At 37.8% G+C, this 25,882-nt stretch overlaps 3 protein-coding genes across 4 annotated transcripts in view; 2 read left to right on the top strand and 1 right to left on the bottom strand.

The window, feature by feature from the left end:
* Positions 1–10,487, top strand: part of LOC133530646 (lysine-specific demethylase 5-like) — a 63,376-nt gene extending 52,889 nt beyond the window's left edge. Inside the window, exon 31 of the mRNA XM_061868663.1 lies at positions 1,038–10,487. Within this exon, the coding sequence (XP_061724647.1) occupies positions 1,038–1,207 (170 nt within the window). The 3' untranslated portion in view covers positions 1,208–10,487. The remainder of the gene's footprint in view (positions 1–1,037) is intronic.
* Positions 6,344–14,402, bottom strand: LOC133530633 (piggyBac transposable element-derived protein 4-like). Its single transcript, XM_061868641.1, has 2 exons — positions 14,140–14,402; positions 6,344–13,153 (listed from the first exon to the last, which is right to left on the bottom strand). The coding sequence occupies exons 1-2, from the start codon at positions 14,243–14,245 to the stop codon at positions 12,111–12,113; spliced, it is 1,149 nt and encodes a 382-aa protein (XP_061724625.1). The 5' UTR covers positions 14,246–14,402; the 3' UTR covers positions 6,344–12,110.
* Positions 14,403–14,767: 365 nt separating this feature from the next.
* On the top strand, positions 14,768–22,365 carry LOC133530628 (zinc finger protein 271-like). Of its 2 annotated transcripts, XM_061868635.1 has the most exons (3): positions 14,900–15,344; positions 16,316–16,651; positions 19,351–22,365. In XM_061868635.1, the coding sequence occupies exons 1-3, from the start codon at positions 15,278–15,280 to the stop codon at positions 20,349–20,351; spliced, it is 1,404 nt and encodes a 467-aa protein (XP_061724619.1). In that variant the 5' UTR covers positions 14,900–15,277; the 3' UTR covers positions 20,352–22,365. The 2 variants fall into 2 exon arrangements, with proteins under 2 accessions (XP_061724620.1, XP_061724619.1); XM_061868636.1 differs by having other exon boundaries at positions 14,768–15,344; positions 16,316–22,365.
* Positions 22,366–25,882: the final 3,517 nt, after the last annotated feature.

Genomic DNA, 25,882 nt, shown 5'->3' with positions numbered 1-25,882 from the left:
GCTCCTCCTCCGGCGACGACGACACCGAGGAGTGCGCCGCCTTCAGCTGCCGGCGACCCACCGGTATGTACACCCCCCACCCCACACACTACACACTACCATACACTACGCCGCCGCCGCGAGCGCCGAGCCCAGCAGCAGCAGCTCCTCCTCCGGCGACGACGACACCGAGGAGTGCGCCGCTTTCAGCTGCCGGCGACCCACCGGTATGTACACCCCCCACCCCACACACTACACACTACCATACACTACGCCGCCGCCGCGAGCGCCGAGCCCAGCAGCAGCAGCTCCTCCTCCGGCGACGACGACACCGAGGAGTGCGCCGCCTTCAGCTGCCGGCGACCCACCGGTATGTACACCCCCCACCCCACACACTACACACTACAATACACTACGCCGCCGCCGCGAGCGCCGAGCCCAGCAGCAGCAGCTCCTCCTCTGGCGATGACGATACCGAGGAGTGCGTCGTTTACCTTTTTTCTAATGCTAAAAGAAGAACTGTAATAAAACTAGACCGCCAATCCCCTTGACATACGTGTAACCAAGACGCTGCTTATTTTCCTAGTCAACATCTAGCGTCAAGTAGCGGATTTATCAGTACAGCTACATGAGACTAGATGTCACAGACGAAAACTCAACAGTTTACAAGCTAATATTACAAGCGGAAGGAGTTGAAAATAGAGTTTTGGTTAAAATATTTAAGCATTACACTTTTCGTTGGTCGCGACATCTAGTGTCAAGTAGCAATAAATCCGCTTTTTGAAGCCAGATGTGAAATGAAAATAAACAGCGTTTAATGCAAAATTTTAGTCAATTTCTAAAGCATATAAGATTAGAGTTTTGTCTATACAAAAGCTAATTCAGTTCAGTTTGCGATCGAACTCAAATAGTAATAATACTATACAAATGTCCGTGCTCATCACACAAATAAATGCTCTTACTAGGATTTGAACCCGGGAGCATCGGCTTCATAGGCCAGAACGGTCGTCAAAGCTTGCCCCAAAAAAGCTTATTTTCATCTTCGAACTCCCCCACAGGCAAAGTGGACTGGGTGCAATGTGACGGGGACTGCGACATGTGGTTCCACATGCACTGCGTGGGGCTGCAGCGCGCCGCGCTGCGCGACGACGACGAGTACATCTGCGGCGCCTGCGCCGCGCGCCAGCTCGGCAAGCCGCGCAAGTCCAAGCCCGACGACGACCGGTAAACACCACACCACACCACTTACACTTTCGGAAGGGTTTAAAGTCAGTAAACAGCAGTCTCCTCCACATCGATTTCGATGACGGCGACCTCGGCAATCGAGGGTTCCTCTTATGTGGCTGGCCAGGCCAGACTTGCTCTTAAACACCCTTTCACATTCACAGCAGTAGAGTTGACCGGCCCTGTTGTAGGTATACATGTGGGAGGGCTTGGGTCTTGAAAGTCAATAAATAGTAATGTGATGATACCGTAAAATTATACAGAATCGATCTTCTCAACGGTTACAAATTATACTTTTGAAGATTTTTTCTGCGATGTTTAATTTGCTCAAACGCGTTTTTTTACAAAAAAAAAACCATTAAATTAGAAGAGTCGCAAGGGTCTTGTGACCGATTCGAAATTTGACGATTTACTCGCTTTTGAGGAAATTAAATATAGTATAATTTTACGCTGTTGTGTAATAATTTTATAATGTGTCGTGTTGGACACTAATGTCATGATTGAATAATAAAATGAATGTTGATTGCGCTGCGAAAACTATTAAGTTTCCTGATTTATATTCGATTTAAATTGACAATTGTGACATTTTATGACAGAACGATTGTCAGTTGACAAACTGTGTGGCGCAATCAATATTTAGTGTTAATGAAAAGACTGTCATATTATTAGAATACGCGGAATTTCATCATTTTAGCGTAATTATAAATTAGTAATGTTAATATTTTACCTGTTGCAAAAAAGCCAATTTATGAATTAAAAGACTATAGCGTAAAAAAATTCGTGAGATGGAGTTAAAAATTGTTAATACTAATTTGACAACCATTATATTGTGACTATTTAAGAGGGGGGTAAAGCCTGGAAATTAGAAGGGGACAAAAGATATGGCGCGCCGCACTAATGCGACGGAAGAAATTACCATCGCGTGGGCGCACTTTTATCTCAATCGATTTAACATGTTTTTGTGTTTTTTTTTTCTATTGAGTCAAATTTAACCTTTTAACGTTTTGGTTGCTACCCTTGCGAATTTACTCTATTCTCTTAGTAAACATTTTGAAGGCGTTTTTTTTAATGGGTAAATATTCAATATAAAAAAAAATCGGTTCTCTGTAAAGTCTGTTTACTGACGATAGTTGTACGTGACAACGTCATAAGAAACGCTATAAACAATTGACACCACATTCACTTTTCACTGCACTTCATACTTGACGAAAACATGTAAATGTATTATTGTATAGCAGCTGTCCACGCGGACGCATCGCTCACTCAAGTAGGAGAGAGACAGATGTCGAACGCTGCCGAACGCGGAGGCCGATTGTGCCTCTTTGTCGCTCGTTGCGCGCTCTCGCTTGCACTTCAAGCTTTAAATGGAACGCCTCAGAGCGAGGTAACGCCGCATGAGTCATGTTTTTTCGTGCGTGCGGCCGGCTCCATCGAATTATAAGACGTTGTCACGTCAAAACTACAATCGTAACCACCTTCTTAAAAGAGATATGATGATCTTTTCTCTATGACTATAAACAATGAACCGTGAATAACTGATTAATAACGCAGAAAATCTTGTTCGCTGCTTAAACTTTGGATTATACACCTCATGGTTTCAAAATAATCTACACAAAGATTGCCGAAGCCTAGATCAAATACAGATACAACTGAATGTAACCTAAAATGTATTAAAACGAATGTAATACCCGAACTATCGGTATATAGTATACAACACCTATTTAAATTGTACTTGTGTGTTCAATCGACTTACGTGAAAATGAAATTTCCATTAGAGAAAGAACAAATTATATATTTTCAATTGTAATGAACTACTTTTATAAATTATTTATAAAATGTGACGTTCTCAAGCAAAACGTACCACATCGCTTACCATAAGGACGAAATTTGCTCGTATCTTTATACGAATCCTGTCAGAGAGCCCTTATGCCAAGCGATAATGGGGTACTTTTTGCTTGAGAACGTCACAAATTACATTGGATTGCGAGTATCTAAAACACTTCGCCTCCGATATCCGTCAAGGGATTTCAGATCGTATCCCAACGGCGATAAGGTTTTGTGTCAATATTGTTCAAATAACGAAATATGTGTGAGCTTATTGTCCGTAGAAACGGGGATCGTTACCGGTATTTCTTTATTTTTTAATAAATTACCGATATTTTTTATTTCACGAAAAGTGATTGGTAAATATGTAATATTTTGTCAGCAAGTTACTGTCATTGTTTACGAGCCGGATTTGAACCCGCGACCTTCGCTTTGAAAGCCGCACTCCTTTCCGTTAGGCCACCAACGCTTCTTTAACACTTTCTTCTACTCGTCGACTGTAATTATTGAATTAAGATTTCGTATACCAAACTATAATTGAGAAACTTTTCATGTATAAGTTTGATGACTCGTAGAAAAAGTATTGTATACAATAGCGATATAATCAAGCTTTTCAATCTCGTACCTTACTTAGGCAACTCAGCAAGCTTCTTTGCCTAAACACGGTACTCGACTGATAAGCTCTCTTATATCACTAAATAATAGATAAATTCATATAATATAATGATATTTATTTTGAAATTAAATAAACTAGACCAGAGCCCGCCTAAGATGTTCGTTCAAAGTAACAATACATTTAATTTCGTATCAAAATATGACGTTTTTAGTGATGCTGCCACTCTTTGTCCCTGCCAAAACGGTACTGCCATCTCAGACGGTCTCTAGACATCCTAATACCGTTTAATATTACCGGTAACATGTCCCCGAGTAGAAATATCAACGGTGTTACTTTCGATGTCATAGATATACTGGAATTAATTGGATGTTGTTTGTTCGTGTCTAAACGTGATCCTGTCCGTGCTATAAACGGGAAACTAAATCATCTTTATATTACACTTAAGTTGCTTAGCAGAAAAACGGTTTTTATGTTCATTTTCTGTAATTATACTCTGTATCTTTAGGTATTTAAATAAAAGTAAACAAAATCTACCCTCAAATGGCTCCTTAAGCCAGTTGAGGGTAGATGAAAACATTACACGATCAAATAATGTAGGTTATTGTCAGGTCGTTCAGTGACAGATCCAGGCGGTTTTGTATTTGGTTGGTTAACCAAGAAATGTTATAACTACCCGAAAATGTACAAATTGTTTGTTTACTTTTATTTAAATACCTAAAGATACAGAGTATAGTTATCATTTTTTGAAACTTGCACTCAAACGATGTGAGCTGCATCATATGAAGATGATTTGAATTTCTCTTTTTACTATTTCCTATCCAAGACATTTTGATGTTACCCGTATATCAATATTCGATGGAAGATCTGATTGTAGTGAAATATATCTACTGTTTTTTCTGTCAGCTAAGAGACAGGACAAGGAGTGTGATTTAATAAAAGGTATGGATGATTGTGACAGAAGTAAGTCATTTTCAGGACAGTCAAGAAACTTTCATGTGTCAAGTTAGTATACCTACATTTAGTACTGATCTCAAAATGACCTACTTCTCTCGTTTTATTATTAGGACAGTCTTAGGAATTTATTACAAAAATATTAAATTCTAAATACGCCCACTCACGAAGTGCAAGCGATAGACAAAAATTAACCATTATAAAAAAAAAAGTGTAAATATTTTTCTAAGAGTAAAACAATTCTAGAAGATTTTTTAAATGAATTGGTACATTTTTGGAAATTAAAGAGGTTTGTGCGTGTTTGTAATGTTCGCCCTCGTTGAAGTGATTTGCTGTACTTTGGATTTCCCCCGCTAGGGGGCGGTGTCAAAATTATTGAAAAATTATACTTGTTTAAGATAAAAAAAAAAGCCTAGAAAGTAAAACCAATCTACATCTTCCTTGTTACATATACTAACTTAAATAAATATTATGGAACCAGCTTTCTAGGCTTTATTATTGATAGTTTTCTAATTCAGTCCCGACCAGTCCCAATGTTTCGCGCCTTAGAAACTTATTAACGATTTTCAACTCTATTCCGTACATGGAAAGGTTTAAATTTGATAATCCGTTTCTTAAGACGTCCTTATAGAAAAGAGAATTTGAAATAGAGCTGGATTGTCAAAGAAAACTTTGTAGCCACAGTAAATTTACTGCCATCTTTCGACACATGATTAAAACTTTTAGAACGCCATTTGACTTTGATCCTTATTCTTTCGCTGATTTGTGTTAAAAATCAATAAGTGGCGCCATCTTACCGGGCATAGGCTAAAGGTATGGCGCCATCGCTCAAAACGATGCCGCCATACCTTTGGCCTTTGATCTATTTTTATTAGATGGCGCCACTTTTTGATATTTAACAAATTTAACACATATCAGTGAAAGAATATGGATCGAATTCAAATGGCGTTCATACATTTTTAATCGTGTGTCGAAAGATGGCAGTAAACTTACTGTAGCTACAAAGTTTTCTTTGACAATTCACCTCTATTCCAAATTCTCTTTGGTTATAGTGATGCCCTCGCTTCACGCGTCAACACGCACACAATTACTTTTAATTTTATTTTCAATACTTTTACATGAATAATGCTCAATTGTGGACTAGCTTTTTTACAACTAACGTCTGACAAGTCTAAAGTTTATTTTATTTTATTATATTATATTGTTTTATTTTATTATTCACGAACATACAATACATAATTGTTTAATTCTTTGCCACATATCTAGATAACAGTTTTTGCTTCGATCAATTATTATACTTTAATTTATTAAATCGCCAATAGAATATATAAACAACCTATCACATCCGAGGTCAATGTATCGGTCCGAAACGCTAGGCGAAGTCCTATATACGTCGAGGATAAAATGGCTATTTTACTTTTATGCACTAGGACGTAACATCAATTTTAAACAACATTTATTAAGTATTTTTGATACTGCCCAATTGACAAGTCGACGTTTTCTTTGAAACCTAGGCAACATCTTAGTGCGTTTAGATTTATACTCAGTGTTCATGTTGACTCTTGTACCGGCGGCCACCAGTATTGCTCAATGGATCTCGTATTTTGCCCTGAAAAGTTGTATCTACGTATGTAATTTCAAATGAATTAAAGCAAAAAATATTACTTTGACAACTAGTTGTCGGGTGTCAGACCGTCAACATCTCCAGCATCTCCTGAGGACGCCTCGTAGAGAGACGAAACACGTGTCGAGTTTTGTACTTTTGGTGGTGGGTTGTTATATTTATTTGCGTATTTATTTTTGCGGTGGGAACATTAATTGCATGTAAAAATACGCAAGTAAGTACAACGGGTTAGCACTGATTGACTAACACGTTATTTTCTCGCGGATTACCAAAGTAATATTTCTTGCTTTAATCTCATGCAGTTTTAAATAAAACGGTCTATTATATTTGAGTGCTGATATACAAGAAATAATAAAAGTTTTAATTTTTACACAATAAGAAAACGGGACTTGATCGCGGATATTTAAGTTTTAAGTTAATTTTAAAACTAATATCGTTAGTGTTGTGTCGATCGAGTAATATCTCAAGTGCGCAAAACGTAAATCTTTCTGGTTTAACCCATTGGTTGACTGGTAGAGAATGCCTTAAGGCATTAAGTCTGCTATTTGTACCTTCATGTATTGTGCAATAAAGATTAAATAAATAAATAAACGTAGTTGATGAACAAGACCAAGTGCGGGTAGTTCGAAAAACTCGCGCGGCTAAAAGATGTTAATGTCAATTTTAGCCAGTCTTCTCCTAGCCGTCCTCCTCGACACATCGGAAATAAATTTAAATTTGAAAAAGTCCCGTTAATAACGTCTTAATTTGACATATGGATGTTATGGAACTTTCTCCAACCATTGATATAATTAACATATTCGGACACAACATATAGAGTCAGATCCAGTTAAGTTGGCAGCGATATTGATAGCCACGTCATAATTCCACAGAAGTTTGACGTTTAAAATAACACTTGCACCGTCCGAGTCTAAGAACCTTCAGATTTCCAAAACATGTATTTGACCTTTATATTTTACTTTCAGTAGCAAATCTAGAAATCATTGGGCAGTACTGAAAAGGATCGGTCGGTAACACTCGACATTTTGAGTTGTCAAACAATAACGCGTTATGGTGTATTCATACATGTTTGATATTTTTAATTCCGTGTGAATGTGCCGTAAGATCTGGGTGAGTACAGGCCAATCCTTTCACGAGGGATACTGTGTTCTTATATCATAAGGTCGACTTCTCGACGGACGTGTACATAATGTTATTGTAGTTGATGTATATTAAGGCGATGTTCGCTTAGTTTTAAGAGCTTGCGCCCGCGCGCCTTAACTGAATGTAAGCTAATTTTTTATTACTTATATTTCTCTTTGTTTAATAAATACATTTATTTGACAAATTTTGTGATTATTGCGTAATTGAGCAAGCTTTTGGTAAATGGACCCGAGTAGAGTTTAAATATTGTAATTGTTTTCGTGGATGATAAAATGAAAATATTGTATGTTACGATAATACTCGTAAAATACCGCCTTAATATGAAACTTTGATAAAATGTCTGAACTTTTGTTTATCGTCCATGTTTTAATGCTGGTTTTACACATTTGTTATTTTGTCTCTTAATATTTAGTATTTAAAAAAAATGGGAAGCCATATTATGATATATTAATCTAATTATCACTGTTAATAAAGTTCAATGTGTTTATTTTACACTAAATAATTTTAACAACTTCGACAGAAATTGGACATTTAAAAATTACTTTCGGCTTTAGATAAATTGACGTAAAACAAATAAGAACAGAGCGCGAATGTGTAAACCCACCATTATATAACAAACCTAGTCCAATGAAATTTGTGGTCCTTTTGTTATTTGACCAATATTTTGATTGTGAAGATGATATTGTCAAACAGATTTGAACCTTGAGGCGTATGAAATAAAGTTTGCGTTGGCCATTGAGTTAGTCTCGTATTTATGTTTTGGATTGTTATTAGTTTAGCATAGCACGACGAGGAAGATGGCGATGGATATAATAGTATTTATAAACATGAATTAAATTTAAATTATGAAACTACACATTAGTGAGACTAACATATACGACCGACGATTTGACGACCGGTTTGGCCTAGTGGGTAGTGACCCTGCCTACGACGCTGATGGTCCCGGGTTCAAATCCTAGTAAGGGCATGTATTTGTGTGATGAGCATGGATATTTGTTCCTGAGTCATGGGTGTTTTCTATGTATCTAAGTATTTATATATTATATATATCGTTGTCTAAGTACCCTCAACACAAGCCTTATTGAGCTTACTGTGGGACTTAGTCAATTTGTGTAATAATGTCCTATAATATTTTTTTATTATTATTTTTTTTTACATGAAAACTATGACAAGGTAGGAGAGTTAATTTAACTAAGCTAAACATAACACAAGTAAAGAACTAATACAACAGATAAAAACAGCATGACTAATTTGAAACTACGAGACTAGACAAGATTCGGGGTTATTGTTAAAAATAGTCTCACCTAAACAACATTTCTAACTAAAGCATGTATTATGTACATCCTGAGACCCACAATTCACTTCGTGGTTTGTTATGGCGTTGCTGCGTTTTTTTTTTTATATACTACGTCGGTGGCAAACAAGCATGCGGCCTGCCTGATGGTAAGCAGTCTCCGTAGCCTATGTACACTTGCAACTCCAGAGGAGTTACATGCGCGTTGCCGACCCTAACCCCACCCCCCTCGTTGAGCTCTGGCAACCTTACTCACCGGCAGGAACACAACACTATGAGTAGGGTCAAGTGTTATTTGGCTGCGGTTTTCTGTAAGGTGGAGGTACTTCCCCAGTTGGGCTCTGCTCTAGATCTGGGATGACATCCGCTGTGCTGTGCCCTACCACACAGAGCGAGATGACATTCACAATGCCCATACCTCTCTTGTGGACGTAGTTTAAGGACGTACCCGGGTCCAAAAGTTGCGTCACTCGCAACGTGAATGATTTGGCAAATACGTCCATGTGTTTCGTTGACATAACATAATTAATAACTATCTTCTCGACTTCGCACGATGCTTTGAAACGTGACGAAGGGTGCGGTATAACGTTCTGCGTGTAGTTTCATAATTATTAAAAAAATACTCGCAAAATCCATCGCCTCATTTTCTGCGTTGTCGTACCGAAATGGCTGTTAAAATAAATATAAGTTCATGCCTTTTTACGCAATTGTTGACGATCTACCGGCTATCGAGAGTCCGCACCTTAATCAAACGATTTCATTTCTTACATGATTAGAGTGTCTACCTCCAACATCGAAGTCTAAAATCGTTATCTGCCTATCACTCGAATATGCATGAGCGAAAAAAATAGCAGTTTTCGATGTCGGAAGTGGGGCTTCAGAACGTGTGCTTTGACTCGAATGAATAAAACAAATATATAAATCTGTAACATGTCGTGCTTTTATCATTTGTGACGCGTGACATGATAAACGATATAAGTGCTATTATACCATCATACATTCGTAGATACATTTTTGGAAATACCAAGAGTTTGACTTTAGTGCGTTCTCCCGACAATATATTTATTATTTAGAGGCACATTTGGAAACGTAAAATATATCAATATGATATCAATATCAGTTTCTAAATGTGGTGTTTTTGTGTCCGAGCTATGTATGGATCTGTATTGTAGCGTGCTTTTTTACGCCATTTGAGTTAAGCTTCTGGGGATGTATGTATGGCTTGTTTTTCTGACGGTCAATTCTGCGCTAGCTAGCTCTATAGAAATCAATGAAAATAGGCAATGATCACATCCATGAGTGTATTTTGTTTCGGCTGATTTATTTCAAGAAAACAGCCGCAAAAGACTATAATGACCACATGAAAAAGTCGTTAAAACCATCTCAAGATTCAATCTTCAAAAGGTCAACAGATTATATACATTTTTATGATTACAAATAATTACAATAATAGAAACAGGGCTTACTATTCTCAAGAAGTAAAGTACTAGGAGGTAGGTTACGCGTTGTAATTGAACTTTCGGTTTGGGTGTAACGTTTAGAAAATAGTTATTATAGTGTTTTACGGTAAACCATTCTATGGAATTGTTACTTCAAGTGGACTAGCCAAAACGAAATACTACATGTTAGGACTGACTGTCAAAAAAACTAGTCTAAACCTTATGTTGTACAGTAGTTAAGTGGATGTCGTCTATCGTGCAACTATACTGGCCGGAAGTGCCGCCATATTTGTATTTTAAAGTTTAGTCAACGGCGGGGCCTATAGCTCCCTATGGTTGGACGGATAGACTAATATCATGTACCAAATAATATAGAAAATTATAGAAAAATAACTATGTTTTTCATTTCCAATTCATTATGTTCCGAGATAGACACGACCACGCTGAGCTTGCACTGACTTGACAAGATTCTGTTTGGCCCTGAGAGAGTCGCAACGAGGTCTAGAATGTAGGTACAAGATTGCCTGTCAAATATCAAAAGTGCGACCAAGACTGCTTCCATAGCATCCACTGATACAGGCCTACACGGGTGGCAACTGTAAAGTAATGTATTTACCTCAGTAAATCATACGATATAATGTATTTCCAACGGTTCGTCAACACAAACATCACACGGTACGACCGCGCTGTTCGCCGGTCTAACTGAGAAGGCGCGCGCGCGCGCCATCGAGTAAAGTCACTGTGTCAGAGCTCTCCGCGAATTTAAATCGAAAAACTAACATTTTTCAAGTTTTTATGTGTTTTATATACTGTTATGTAGTGGTTACTCAGTGCTTTGTGATAGTGGAAACATTATTGAAATCGGATAAGAAATGCATGAACTAGAAGCAAAATAGTTTCAAAAATAATCGTTAACCGTCCTACCACTGACTTTCGACAATCCGCGCGGCTCTCACATCTACGCACACACGCACAGCCTACAACGAAACATGGATATCGGAAGCGCAAAAGTTTCATAAACATTAGCGGCTACGAGTTTGCAGCGTTATATCATCGTTTTGACCGACCTGGAGGGGGAGTGGCGATTCTGATACAAGAGGACCTAGAATATATCGAGCGAACACGGCTTGCAATTGCCACGGCTCAATGGAGCCTGGGGTCCGCTTTGACAAGTAATCCCAAGATTTGGCGTAGGCACTAGTTTTTACGAAAGCGACTGCCATCTGACCTTCCAACCCAGAGGGTAAAACTAGGCCTTGTTGGGATTAGTCGGGTTTCCTCACGATGTTTTCCTTTACCGAAAAGCGACTGGTAAATATCAAATAACATTTCGTACATAAGTTCCGAAAAACTCATTGGTACGAGCCGGGGTTTGAACCCGCGACCTCCGGATTGCAAGTCGCACGCTCTTACTGCTAGGCCACCAGCGCTTTTTTAAATCTTATACTCTGATCCAATCATAATCTTATATTTATAACAGAAGAAAATAATGTTTTCTTATTTATACCTGTTTTAAAAACTTAACATCTTATGGTTGACTGATAGAGAATGCCTATTGGCATTAAGTCCGCCTGTTGTACTCTTTTTTATGTGCAATAAAGTTTGAAATAAAATAAATAAATAAACATATTACTAATTTTTATAACTGAAATAAAACATATTTATATGTAAAATTAAACTAAATCATAAATTAAACTGAGTCTGAATCACCACCTGATAGAAGATGACCAATCACAACCTGTCTGAACTTCAGGAATCGCTTAAGTGGTGGCTTTTCCCCGTACCTTTTGTATAAATTATAAGCATTCAGAAGTAACATCTGAAATATATGTATCCCTACTCTCTTGTGCCACGCCAGTTTCTCCGGCATGTAATAATAGTCCGACATCATTTCATCATGTGTTCTTACGCCATCCCTGTATTGCTTGAATTCCCAGACACACGCTGGTTTTTTTATAGATTGCTTATATTTGTTGACGTGTTCCCGCCATTCGCTGCCGTGCTCTGAAGATATCATTACAACATGGTGATCAACATTCTCTTTCCATATAATAACACTGATACCATCTTGTATTTAGTAATTTTGTCGCCTATGTTCAGCTCTTTCTCGATTATTTCTGGTGGGTTTCCTTCTCTTTTGCGTTTCAAAGTTCCAGTTACATGTGTGTTTCGAGCTACTAAGAACTTTGCAAGTCCTAAAGAGTTGTAATCACTGTCCATGTACACGGAATGGCCGACATCAAGTTTATCTTCGAGCAATTTTTTCACAACTTCATTACCGCGAGCATGGATAAAATTATCAATCTCGCGTTTCGTCATTTCTTCTAACTCGTCCTCACCAATGCCTTTGTAAACTAATAATTTATGCACAAGACCGTGTTGATCTGACAATAAGTATAAATGTTCATGAAACGGGCCAATCGATTCATCTATGCACAGTGTCTTTTCAGGAGTAACCACCTTTTTCATCACATCGTTAAAGTATTTGACTATTAAAGACACTTTGGACATTCTATTTTTTTTCTCAGGGATGTCTTCTGCGAAATTGAGACATTTAAGTATCATCAAAAATCTCTTTTCAGTCATATAATTTTTAGGAAGGAATACGCCTCGAGCTTCGTTCCAGAAGTCTGCCGCTACGGTCGTGTTTATAGTTCCGACGTTCAGAATTGATCCTAAAAAGACGTGGAACTCTTTTATTGTCACATCATTCCATTCTTGTATGCTGTTTTCGTTCAGCAGTTTTGTTCCGTGCTTGTTAATATTTTTTACTAAACTTTCAAATAACGGTTTTTGGAACATCAAGTTTAAAAAATCTACAGGAGATTTTGACGCAATTTCCTTAAGCCCAGGTTGCAATTGGAAAGCACACACCTTGGCAATTAGCGCGTCGTCGCTCCACATTTCTGACGAAGCTGTTGAGGCCGAAGACACAGGAGAGGACGGTTCTTCGTCGTCAGACTCTGATTCACTGTCCCACACTGGCTCGGAGTCTGTTTCTGACTCTAAAAAGTCAGAGATGTCCGAACTGTCTGACGAATCTTGTTCGCTGCAAGAATCTGAAATATAAAGAAAATGCATCATAAAAATGAATGAGAATAAACACGGATGTATTAAATTTGGAAGATGGGAAGAGATCTCTATTAAGAAAGATTGACAACAGAAGGCGAAATAGGTTGGGGCAGGTCAACACGGCACAATACTTGAGACTATAATTGAAGAGAGAATAGAAAAAAATTGGCCAAGAGCATGTCTTACATTACAAGCAAAGGGACTAAGGGAGTACCTTCGCATCGCTTTGTCCGTCTTTTTACTAAGAGAAGATTTTTTGCAATAACTCAACACAGCTAGACCGATCATGTTCGCTATAGTATATATGTATGTGTATACTTTATTGTACATATTAGAAATAAAATCACGAAAAACACAGTTACAGAGTAAATTAAATACAACAAAGCGACCTTATCCCTGTATGGGATCTCTTCCAGTTAACCTTTGAGGAAATGAGAGAAAACAAGAGTGTACCATCACTGACATTAATGAAATGCAAGTTTTGAATACACATTGATACAAATATATATAAATAAAAATATAACCATAAAATAATCCATACCAATATAAATATAACATATTTATATTTGCCCCAGATCGTGCGGGACGATGGCAAGCGCCCCGACGGGATGTCAGGATGGCAGGACAGGATGGGCCGTGCGCTGGTGTGGGACGCTACCTGCGCCGATACGCTGGCAGCGTCCTAGTTGCCAGTGACCAGCAGAAACGCCGGGGCGGTGGCAGACGCCCGACAGCGTTTTAAAACTAATAAATATAGCTGTTGTACGCGGATCGTAAGGAGGGTGTACCTGAGTCTGCAAGAGCAGTCCCAGGGCCATGGTGCGCTGAAATCAACAGAAATGTACCCTCCCTTTTGTACACTCCTACTGGAAGCGCGGCGCGAAGGACCGTGCGCAGGCGGAGGCTATACTATAACATGATTGAATACGAATCCGTTTGATTTCGACAAGTCAGAAATATACAAGTGACTTACCATGGCCGTTTGGCGGTTCTGCGATCTTCGACGTGATCTCGTCTTCGTTTTCGACGTCGTGTGTATCCTCCTGCGAGGATTCCGCCTTCACATTCGCTGTTTCCATTTTTCGCAGATAGCAAGTTGAAAATTATTATGTGTAAGTTGATATTATATAAAATAAACAACCACCTCGCTCTACTGTGGAAGTTGCGAAAAACTTTGAAATTATTGAATTGTAATGATGTCAGTGTTGCCAGATGGGTTTTGCGTTCCGTTATGCGCACCTCTTAAAAATAGTATGCAAATTCAAGTTTGAGTACGCAGTACAAAGTTTACTGTAAATTAGTTTTGGGTGCGTTCCTAAATAATATTAATCGGAAAACCTAAAGCCCCCTCTAGACTATGCGCGTGAATCGCGGCGCGACTTCGCGGAGCGAACATACCGCGACGTTGACGTAGACTCCACACCCGCACAACTTCACGGTGATTTCGCAGTTTGGTTCGCGGCAAGATGGCGCCGAAGTGTCAGGATCGGATTTAGTTTGCGGCAAGGCACTTGGCCCCGGGAAAATCGAAGTTTGTCAATTGCGGGCATTTTTCTCTGTCACTCTAATTACGTCTTAGTGAGAATAAAAGAGAAAGATCCCCTCAATTTGCGAAATTCGGTTTTCGCGGTAGGCCCACAGAACCTTGAATGACATTGAGCTGAACGAAAGTAACGAGACATTTTTACGTGATTCGTGTATGCGTGTACTGGAACGTGAAACAGCAGATCAGAATCGTAGTAATATATGTTTTGATTTTTCTTTACATATAAATTTACTATCGTTCCTACATTCTCATTTGGATTAGCAACCTTGTGTTTGATAAAAATTCGCGCCCCCGAAATTATTATATGCTCTTTGATCAGAGTCAGCGACTGGGGGCCGGGCTGAAGGCAAAATAATAAATATTATATTTTAACGTAGTATTCTATTTTCTATGAATGAATTACTTGGTTACTCAACTTCTGTTAATTGATTCAACAATTCTTGTTTCTGTCGTTAATTTACAAAGTAACTAAGTGGAGACTGAGCATGAGCATCACTCCATTGTGAAGATCTCGATATCTAAAGTACCGACCGAGTTTCATTAACTCGTCTATCATCAGACAGGAATGGAAGTGTGGGTGAAAGTGGAGCCCTCGTGCGAGGACGAGCTCGAATTCGACTCCGACGGCCACGGTGAGTGTATGAGATGTATTAGCACATTCGCTACCAACGTTTTCGTAGCGCTACGCTCGTAGCCGATTCCAGCGTTTTCCCGCTTTGTAGAGGGAAGCGACTACGAACATAGAACCCGCTTCCCGGTACTCAATGTCTTAGGAATCCCACGCAAACTTGTGTGTAGTTGTTTACCTAATAATAATAATAGTTAACAAGCAAACTTGTATGTATATACAAGTTTGCTTGTTAACTATTCTTAATACAACGCTTAATGATTATAAGCCTTGTAGGTTGAATTTTTTTTTTTTTAGGTAAACAATATTGTTGTGATTGAATTTTGAAATTGGAAATTTGCTTGCTTTATTGCCTTTTGTAAAATTAATTCAGTAATTGATTGAAAGTGTTGTAAGTACACTGTGATAACTCAACAAAAAGTAATTTTATATTCTTAAGCTAATTGCGAGGTCTACAGCTCACAGCCACTAGTATTATAATATTTATAGTATAAGAAATTAGGATCTTTAAACCTAATTCAAATGCACAACTTTACACCACATATCTTGAGTACCGCCAATAACTAGTCTGTGCATAGTTCGTTGGTCTATGCACATAGTTTGGCAAAGTCACTAAACATTTATTTTAGCCAAAGAAATAATGTTGTCATAGTCATTTATTTATAATATAATAAATATTACATGTCAGGTTATTAATCAAGGCATTATTCAGATGCAGTTCAGTAGTAAGATAGCTAGGATACTTAGGTACCTTCTAAATGTGTATGAGTCCTGTATGTGCATATTCATTTAATTTTAAACTTAAAAAGCCTTGTCAATAATGGATTATGTGTGAGTACCAGTAGAGGCAATACATGGGATTAGGTAAAGTTGATAAATGTGAAAATAAGTAAGTCCTCCTTTTATGATTAAAACATTTAAGTCTTGAAATGTTTATCCAAAATAACCTATAACATTTACTTGTGTGGTTGACAGGGCATGTCACAGAGGCCGGGCAGTCTTCAGATACTATGTCTGTACTGCACAAAAAAGAAGTTCGAAATGCAATGGATGAATCTGAGAATTTTTTAGACAAAGAAATTGATTTTATTGAGAAAACTATAGATATAAAAGTAGAAATAGAAATGGAGGAAGAAAATGTAGATAAAAAGGAAGCTCCAGACATTGAGGATGGTCAAAATACGAAGAAAGTAACAATGGATGTGAAGGCAGTGCCCACACTGGAGGAGCTGTATGAGACCTGTGTGGTCAAGGATGAGCTTGTGCTGGGCCCGGAGTCAGTGCAGGCGCCCCACAAGGCACGGCTGAGTGGTGAGTCGTCCATGACTTTGATTTTTCCTGTAACTTTTTCAGATAAATTTAATGATACTAGGAGCTAATGTGTAGTGCCTGTATTTTCTAGAAGAATTTCATATCAGGAAAATACCTAATTATAAACACTTCATTCATAACTAGTGGCTCTGTGAGCTGTAGACCTCGCGATGAGCTTTGACTTCATAGTGAACTCAAAATTGATCGCTTAAATCCTGCCAATTTCTGCCATTTTTAGGGTTCCGTACCAAACAGGTACAAAAGGAACCCTTATGGTGCGACCCTGCCCGTCCGTCTACATCGCAAAATATCTCGAGAACCACTTAAGCTGTTGGTTTGAAATTCGGAATAGTTATGAATAACGCTAACCCAGACACATTAAAACTACCTTTTTAGGGTTCCGTTTTTTGCCATTTGGCTACGGCTAGAATACATCTACTTACCAAGTTTGATCAGTATAGCTCTTATAGTTTCGGAAAAAAGTGGCTCTGACATAATCGGACAGACAGACGGACATGACGAATCTATAAGGGTTCCGTTTTTTGCCATTTGGCTACGGAACCCTAATAAAAAGCAGCCAAGTGCGAGTCGGACTCGCCCATGAAGGGTTCCGTACCATTTTATAACGTATTAAAGAAAAACTACTAGATTTTTTTAAAGACCTATCCATAGATACCCCACACGTATGGGTTTGATGAAAATATTTTTTTTTTTTTTAATTTTATGACGTATTAAAAAAAAACTACTTACTAGATAGATTGATTTTAGTTCTAAGTATGGGGAACCCCCAAATTTTATTGTTTTTTTTTCTATTTTTGTGTGAAAATCTTAATGTGGTTCACATAATACATCTACTTACCAAGTTCCAACAGTATAGTTCTTATAATTTCGGAAAAAAGTGGCTGTGACATAAACGGACAGATAGACGGACATGACGAATCCATAAGGGTTCCGGTTTTTGCCATTTGCAAACCGTCAAAAGCATGTCGGGCCATGCTCAGTGTAGGGTTCCGTAGTTACTCTTCCGACAAAGAAGCAAATTAGCATAATCACCCGGGCTAGCACATAATTGGCGCGACAGTATCTCGCGGCGAGATAAATTACCCTTCCCTCTTTAGTCGGGTAGTCTATCTCGCCGCGAGATACCTACTATCGAGCCAATGATGTGCTAGGCCTACTAAAGTAACAGACTTACTTGCAATCGGACCCTGCATGTGTAAAGATAAATAAATATCCCATAGCGAACAACATTTAGATTGCTATACAAATAAATAAAACACATATTTTAGCAAAGTGCAGCAATTTTAAAATGATTTGGTTCATTAAAGCATGAAAAAGTAAAGTATAACAATAAGTCCTTGACATAATGCATCGTGTATACATGAGTGCAATCAACGAATATGAATATAAAATTAGCGGGATTGCCTCTTACTTTTTAAAGTTTACTCTTTCGTTCTAAAACTGCCAATAGTCAACGGTTTTACTCATACAGACAATGAAACTGTTTTAGACAAATTAAATATCAATCAAAAATAGAATGAGTAAAATAAGCCAATTTTTATTTTAAATTTTAGCTTATTTACATGAATAATGCCAAATAACTTTAACAACCCATTTGATGTCGTAATAACAATTTTTTTTTTTTTTTATACTACGTCGGTGGCAAACAAGCATGCGGCCTGCCTGATGGTAAGCAGTCTCCGTAGCCTATACACTTGCAACTCCAGAGGAGTTACATGCGCGTTGCCGACCCTAACCCCACCCCCCTCGTTGAGCTCTGTCAACCTTACTCACCGGCAGGAACACAACACTATGAGTAGGGTCAAGTGTTATTTGGCTGCGGTTTTCTGTAAGGTGGAGGTACTTCCCCAGTTGGGCTCTGCTCTAGATCTGGAATGACATCTGCTGTGCTGTGCCCAACCACACAAGGCGAGATGACATTCACATTGCCCATACCTCTCTTTTGGACGTAGTTTAAGGACATACCCGGGTCCAAATAACTAATAACGTTTAACTGTGGATGTACGTCTTTTTGCTATGAATGGGGAAACTTTTTGCGATAACTCAAAAACAGCTAAACTGGTGCTGAGCTAAACTCACAAACACCGATCCTATGACAAGTCTTTTACTGTGTACTCTGTTAAATTATGGAATTCCTTACCGTCTTCTCTTCGACGGTGTTAATCGGTCGTATCGCTAAAGGCGAATTTAAAAAAGTTGTGAAAAAAGTGGCTTTCGGACGGAACTTAATCAAAAAGATGTGTGCGGTTAGGTAGTTTTGTATATATTTCGACGACCGGTTTGGCCTAGTGGGTAGTGACATTACCGGCATTTATTCTTGTGATGAGCATGGATATTTGTTCCTGAGTCATGGGTGTTTTCTATGTATTTAAGTATTTATAATTATTTACATATTATATATATCGTTGTCTAAGTACCCTCAACACAAGCCTTATTGAGCTTACTGTGGGACTTAGTCAATTTGTGTAATTAATGTCCTATAATATTTATTTATTTTTAAGTAAAGCAAATAAACAGCATTTGGGTGCCATGACAAAAAGGCTATAATAAAAAATAAAAAAAATCCTAAGAAACCCGTTAAACAAAATTTGAAATAAATCGGCTGATACCAGTTTGGCTAAACATGATAAACGTTTCTCATGCTGCCAGTCCCATCTGCTTAATTGTATTTGTTTCAGATGAACCGAGACTGTTTGCCTGTGGCCTGGACACCGCGGAGCAACTCAAATATGAGTGTGACATTTGCGGCAAAGTATATCAACGAAAACATTTCTTGGTTCATCATATGAAGATGCATTCGAAATATAAAAATAAGGTGTATCCATGTAATATATGTATAAAAGTGTTTTCAAAGCCGAGTGCTTTAAACAGACATGAATTATCACACACTGGCGCAAAAAACTTTTCATGTGAGACGTGTGATAAACACTTCACTCAAAAGAGTAGTTTAAAGATACATATACTCACACACACGGGGGAGAGGCCATACGCCTGTGACATGTGTCCAAAGCGGTACACACAAAAACATTATTTAATTATACATAAACGAAAACATACTGGAGAGACACCATACTCCTGCGAATATTGCGAAAAGAAGTTTAGAGATTCGGGGAGTTTGATGTCGCACATACGCGTCCACACTGAGAAAACTCACAGCGGCCAAAAACCTCATGTCTGCAAAATATGTAAAAAGGGGTTTTCGAGAATAAGCGTTTTAAACAGACATGAACAATTACACACCGGCATAAAAAACTTTTCATGTGAGGTGTGTAATAAAAAGTTTACACAAAAATGCCATTTAAAGGATCATAAACTCACACATACGGGGGATAGACCTTACGCCTGCAATATGTGTTCAATGCAATTCAGAAGGTCAACTCAATTAATGAAACATAAACGATCACATACTGGAGAGACACCGTACTCCTGCGAACGTTGCGAAAAGAAGAAGTTAAGAAGTTCGGGAAGTTTAGAATCGCAAAAACGCATCCACAACGGGGTAAAGGCGCAATATGCTTGCAACATATGCAACAAAACGTTTACGGGCAACTGGGCCCTGACGAGGCACCAACGAGTACACACGGGCGAAAAACCTTTTGTTTGTGAAATATGTAAAAAGGCTTATAAGCAAGATGCACACTTAAAAATGCATTCAAAAATACACACTGGTGATTGGTGATAAAATCACACTCATCTTAGTGGTGTAAAACTAGGTAAAAAAATCTTTATTAGGGGGAAAATGCATTCCGCATACCACCCGGGTGCGGGGGGGTCACCCGAGTGGTTATGTGGGACTCCCGTCTAGGCTAATGAAGCCCACGGTAAGTTGGAAGCATTGCTTGATTGTGATTTATTTTTCTGTATTTGTAAAGTAAAATGGAAAATAACGAAATCTGTTTGAGAATTTTATCGTTCGCTTTTATTTACATCCCAATGTAATGATGATGATGTCCTCCTTGACGTATCCGTCGACGGCGACATTCTGACAAATTAACCCTTTACCGCATACGAAGCCATATGTGGCAGCTCTATTGGCAGCTATTAAAGTTCGAATTTCAAGAAATGTTTTTTTATTACATGCCTTTTACGAGCAGAAACTCCATTCCCGGCATAAAATATAATAAAGCATAGGAAAATATAATATAGCTTAACTAATATAGATTTTTTTAAAGAAATATTTTCAGTATAAAGCGAGTTGTCGTTGTGACTTTTATTTTTAAATTTGTGCCGTAAAACAGTAAGGTGTACCATGTAGGAAGACTACCATGTGCTATATTTAAAAATAAATGAATCAATATAAAGTAAATATGCTTTTAATTTTTCATAATATAATGTATTTGGAACGATAAAAGAAATTACCTACTCTTACATTAATTTGACTAATTAGTCGCTGTTAGTGTTAGCAAGTCTTAGTCGAAATCCGAAAAGGTCAAATTTGTAAATGAATTATCAAGCTCTCAATTTAATAACTATGGATAGATGAAAGCCAATATAAAATTTATCATGTTACTTGAATTACATGTGTAAATCCCGTTCAAAATTGAAACTAATTCCCGTTTTAATAAGGTATTATTTTAAGTATAGGCAATGACCATTGTCAAAATTAGGACTACCGAATTATTGAGTAAGTACATAATCTGAGGCCGCTGTCGAAAAAATATTAAATATAAGGTTAACTTGATAACTTTACCGCCGTCTCCATGCTCTGCTTAGTTGGTTATTGTCTTGGTTGACCAGACAATAACAACCAACTAGGTAATCAAAGCTAGTTTTTGCGAAAAGTGTGAGGACAGAGGGTAAAATTTTGTATGAAAATATGTAACTTTAATGCATTATTTTGAAGTGAAAACTTCTTTAGCGGCGCTGTACACTTTGTGATGGGGGAAAAATGTTAAACTCGCGACAGGTCACGTGACCGACAGATTCGTCAGATTGAAATTTCGTAAGACGGACACGTGACCTCATCGAAAAACTGTTACAATGTCATTGAAGCCAGGAGACCGCCGGCGCGGCGTAGGAGAGGAAGTATTGTATTTTACCACATACATTTTATACTAATAATCAAAGCAATTCGTGCAAAATTATTCCCTAACCATTCCAAAATATCAAAAATGCACAACGTTAATATTCAAGTTTTCACTTCTGCCGGCACTCCCGGAGTGCAACCCGTTGTTTTTTTTTTGGAAGCTACTGCACTGCACGTGAAATTAACTCAATATCAGTCTATCGACTTAATTTTTCAAGCTTTCTAATGGAATGGAATCTTACAAATGGAAAATAAATTCAGCTTACCCCTTTCAACCCCCTAAATCCCCCCCCCCCCTAATATGCCGTTTTGACTTATTCAGTGTTAGTGGTGGTAGTTGATATAACTGTTCCAAATTTTAGGTAGGGTATGTGACATACCTAAAATTTAGAACACGTAAAACCCCGGATTTTAGAGTCCAGAACCCGGACATGTCAACAGGTTTTTTTAAACAGGTTGTGTGTGTCATGCGTGTGTCGCGGGTAGCCTAAGACTTTAAATTTTTAAACCCGGACTACAAATGAACGCTCCCCCGGATGCCCTCTTAACTAGGACAAATCCGGGGAAACCCAGACGGATGGCAACCTTAGGTATGTCAAACGGTCTCCAAGAAAAAATCATTTAACCGATATGCGAGACCGAAAAAAAGAGAAGATAAATTCTCCGTGAACTATGTTTTGTACGGAGCATTAAACATGACTATAAACTAGCTTTACCGAACCCATCACTTATTTGTGTAATTTGAGCGTAACTTCTGCTAGATTTATAATATTAGGGAATATTCTGAAGTTATAGTTCGTTTTTTAGCATTAGAAAGAAGGTCAGCTATTTTGACGTGTCTTCATGGTCTTTTTTATTAAAAAAACACTTGTTACAAACAATAAGTCACGGCAAATATGTAATAATTATAAATTATGTACGATCATTTTAGAGCAAGACCCCAGAGCCGCCAGACCTTACTTATTTTATCATGACTAAAATGTATGGAATAATACACCGTGTTTTTTTTATTTCCGTTAATTTCAAGGGTGCATTCCTGAGCTTAAATTAAGTAACTTTCTCAAAGACACCGGTATTCTAATCAACTCCATTTTGGAGATAATCAATACTTTATTTTTATCTTATAAGGCCCTTATTACGAGCGTATACACTTTGGGCCTGTTTCACATATTGATTAGTGCTTAGTACGAGTGTGTACATTTGCTACTAAACGTTACTATTATCTCGAACGATCGATGTTCGAAATGACGTTTATATGTCAGGGCTCCTCTACACGATGGCCCATCGTACGCCAGTCTAAGGGACGCAGCTATGCAGTGGAATGAAATAGCAATATCACTTGCTCCCTCTAACGCATAAATGCGTTCCTTGGACTGGCCTACGCTGGGCCATCGTGTAGAGGAGCCATCACAGTTTTCAATTGTTTGGTTGAATTATATGTAATGTCCGTGTTACAACAACGCTATATTACTTTATATATATATATATACAACGTGTTTTTATCCATTTGCTTTAACTTCGTCATAGTGCTTGGAACATTAACGTAAACTTATCCCTTAAACCGATTTACGATATTCAAAGAAAAAAATTTTTTTGGTATCTCATACAAAACAATTAAATATTTAGTTGGTGGCTATTGTAAAAGCTTCTTTTGAGTTAGGCAAAAATTAATGTCAACTTTTTGCCATGTAACGTCAGTGTAAAACTTTATCGATGACAGAATTCAGTGCTTTTTAACAAGTTTAGCTCCGTGGAAGGTCCTGGGTTCAAACCCCGCTAAAGCAGTTTTTATTTTAGTTTTTTATTTTTGTTAATTGGTAGTGAAAGTTTCATTTTTAATGTTTTTATTTTAATTATCTGAGTTTATGGCATAGTCGCACAGTCAGAAATGAAATTAAAGATTGAGTGTAACAAAATTTATTTACATACAATACAGTCTTAATCAAATAAATTAACAAAATGATGTCCTGTATTCGGGAAGAAGCCGACACTAAATATTTACATGAAACCAAAACAGGAACTTACTATTGCAACTTATTTTCAAAGTGGCCGCCTTCATTCTCCAAACAGACGTTTAATCTTGCCCGTATCTCGCGATTTAGGTTAACATTAGTGAGACGCATGGTGTCGGCTTCTTCCCGAATTCGTTGCAACAACTGTTCTCTTGTAGCCACCGGTTTTGCGTAAACTCTTTCTTTTAACGTACCCCAGATATGAAAGTCTAAGGGTGTTAGGTCCGGAGACCTAGCGGGCCACGCAAGAGTTGGACTGCCGCGACCAATCCACCGCCCAGGAAAGTGTTCATTCAAATGCTGTCGAACACGAAGAGCAAAATGTGCGGGTGCTCCGTCATGTTGGATCCAATGCGTCCGCAGTGTTTCTAAGGGAACATCTCCGAAACAATCCAAATAATGCAAATTCTGTATAAATTCCAAATAATTATCGCCATTGAGTCTGTTTGGAATCTCCACTGGACCAATGAGGCGATTGTTTAAGACTCCTGCCCACATGTTTACGGAGAACTCATATTGGAACGAAGACTCCCTTGCCAGCTTTGGATTTTCGTCAGCCCAATGGTGATAATTTTTAGAATTTATTATTCCTGCTCTCGTAAATTGAGCCTCGTCCATCCACAGGATTTTGGAAATAAGTTGTGGGTCTTGTATTAATAGCTCATTAAATCTTTGGCAGTAAACAATTCGCGAGAAATTGTCCCGTGGCAGAAGGCCTTGCACTTTGCGGTAATGGTAAGGATGCAGACCGTATCGCTTCCACAATCTCCAGACTTTGGCGTGTGGTACGTTAAAGATACGGCCTACTCGTCTTGTTGATAACGTCGGGTCTTCAATAATTGAATTCATTATACCGATTTCATCCTGTACTGTCAAATCAATGACACGTTCATGCGGAGCCGAACGGAGACCCATCTCACGGAACCGGCTATGTATCTGCAACAGTAATAAAAGTAGGTTAGTGAGAAAAGTACTTCTAAAGTAAGAAAAATAATACGAAAACAATAAAATGTTGTTTTTTTCTTTTAATATAAGCATTTTATAAAAAATTAACTTAAGAAGATAAATAAATAAAGAAAATACTTACATTCATAAAAGTATAAGGTCGAGGCGTGCGTCGATTGGGATATCGACGTCGGTACTCCCTTGCTGCATCTGCGGCATTTCCATTGCAGAAACCGTAAATAAAGTGTATGTCGGCCTCTTCTTCGGCCGTATAATTAAACCGTGGCATCACAACGCAAGTGAACACAATTATTTATTTGAAAATAAAATAAGTAACAACAATAACAAATTAGTATTGTCAATTTGACGTGACACATGCGAGCCAAGTAAAAGCAGCATTAAAACGAACTCATTTATTTAAACCTTCTTGTTGTACATAAGGAACATTCAAAACTCTTTACTTACGAAGGAGAAGAAAATAATTATGGTGTTATGAATTAAGAAGATTTTACACTGGTTTATCTTAGATTAGTGAATAAATTTAGATTTTAAATAATTCCAAAACGGTAAGAGTTAGGAACTTAGTTTCTTAGAGAAATTAACTCAATAAGAGGTAAACAATCTACCCTTAAAGTTAAAGCAAATGGATAAAAACACGTTGTATATATATATATATATATATATATTTATTGGATTTGAACTATACCATTTAGTTTCCTTAAACGTACTTATCCATACCCCGGAGTTAACGGAATTCAATAAAAACACGGTGTATAGTATTAGTACATATTTTTAATTTTGTCTTAAATAAAATAAAAAATCTGCATACTTGCTATATTGGCCCGATGGCCATTTGTCCGGTACAAGGTGCTAAAGGCAGGTAAAGATATTACTCTTTTCTTAAATTCTCGTGGCTGATGCCAAATCAAGAATGAGAATATAAGTAAAGTTACAATATCTTTTTGACAGCTTTAAAGCGTCTGGTAAAAGTTACTGCCGGCGGAAATTGTCTGGCAATGTAGATTATCAATTTTTAGGGTTCCGTACCTCGAAAGGAAAAAAACGGAACCCTTATAGAATCACTCGTGCGTCTGTCTGTCTGTCCGTCCGTCACAGCCTATTTGCTCTAAAACTACTGAACCAATAAAGTTGAAATTTGGTACACATATGTAAATCTGTTACCCAAAACCGGACATGTTACTTAAACAAATGAATATTAAATCCCTC

Source organism: Cydia pomonella, chromosome 23 (genome assembly GCF_033807575.1).
Source record: "Cydia pomonella isolate Wapato2018A chromosome 23, ilCydPomo1, whole genome shotgun sequence".
NCBI lineage: Eukaryota > Metazoa > Arthropoda > Insecta > Lepidoptera > Tortricidae > Cydia > Cydia pomonella.
Note: the sequence above shows the minus strand (reverse complement) of the source record. Positions and strands in the feature narration are given on the sequence as shown.

Bases quoted from the DNA above. Each gene is read 5' to 3' on its own strand.
- LOC133530633 (XM_061868641.1), bottom strand. From the start codon at position 14,245: ATGGAAACAGCGAATGTGAAGGCGGAATCCTCGCAGGAGGATACACAC. The intron at 13,154-14,139 runs GTAAGTCACTTG...TTTATATTTCAG, and splicing joins AGAACCGCCAAACGGCCATG to ATTCTTGCAGCGAACAAGAT.
- LOC133530628 (XM_061868635.1), top strand. From the start codon at position 15,278: ATGGAAGTGTGGGTGAAAGTGGAGCCCTCGTGCGAGGACGAGCTCGAA. The intron at 15,345-16,315 runs GTGAGTGTATGA...TGTGGTTGACAG, and splicing joins ATTCGACTCCGACGGCCACG to GGCATGTCACAGAGGCCGGG. The intron at 16,652-19,350 runs GTGAGTCGTCCA...TATTTGTTTCAG, and splicing joins CCACAAGGCACGGCTGAGTG to ATGAACCGAGACTGTTTGCC.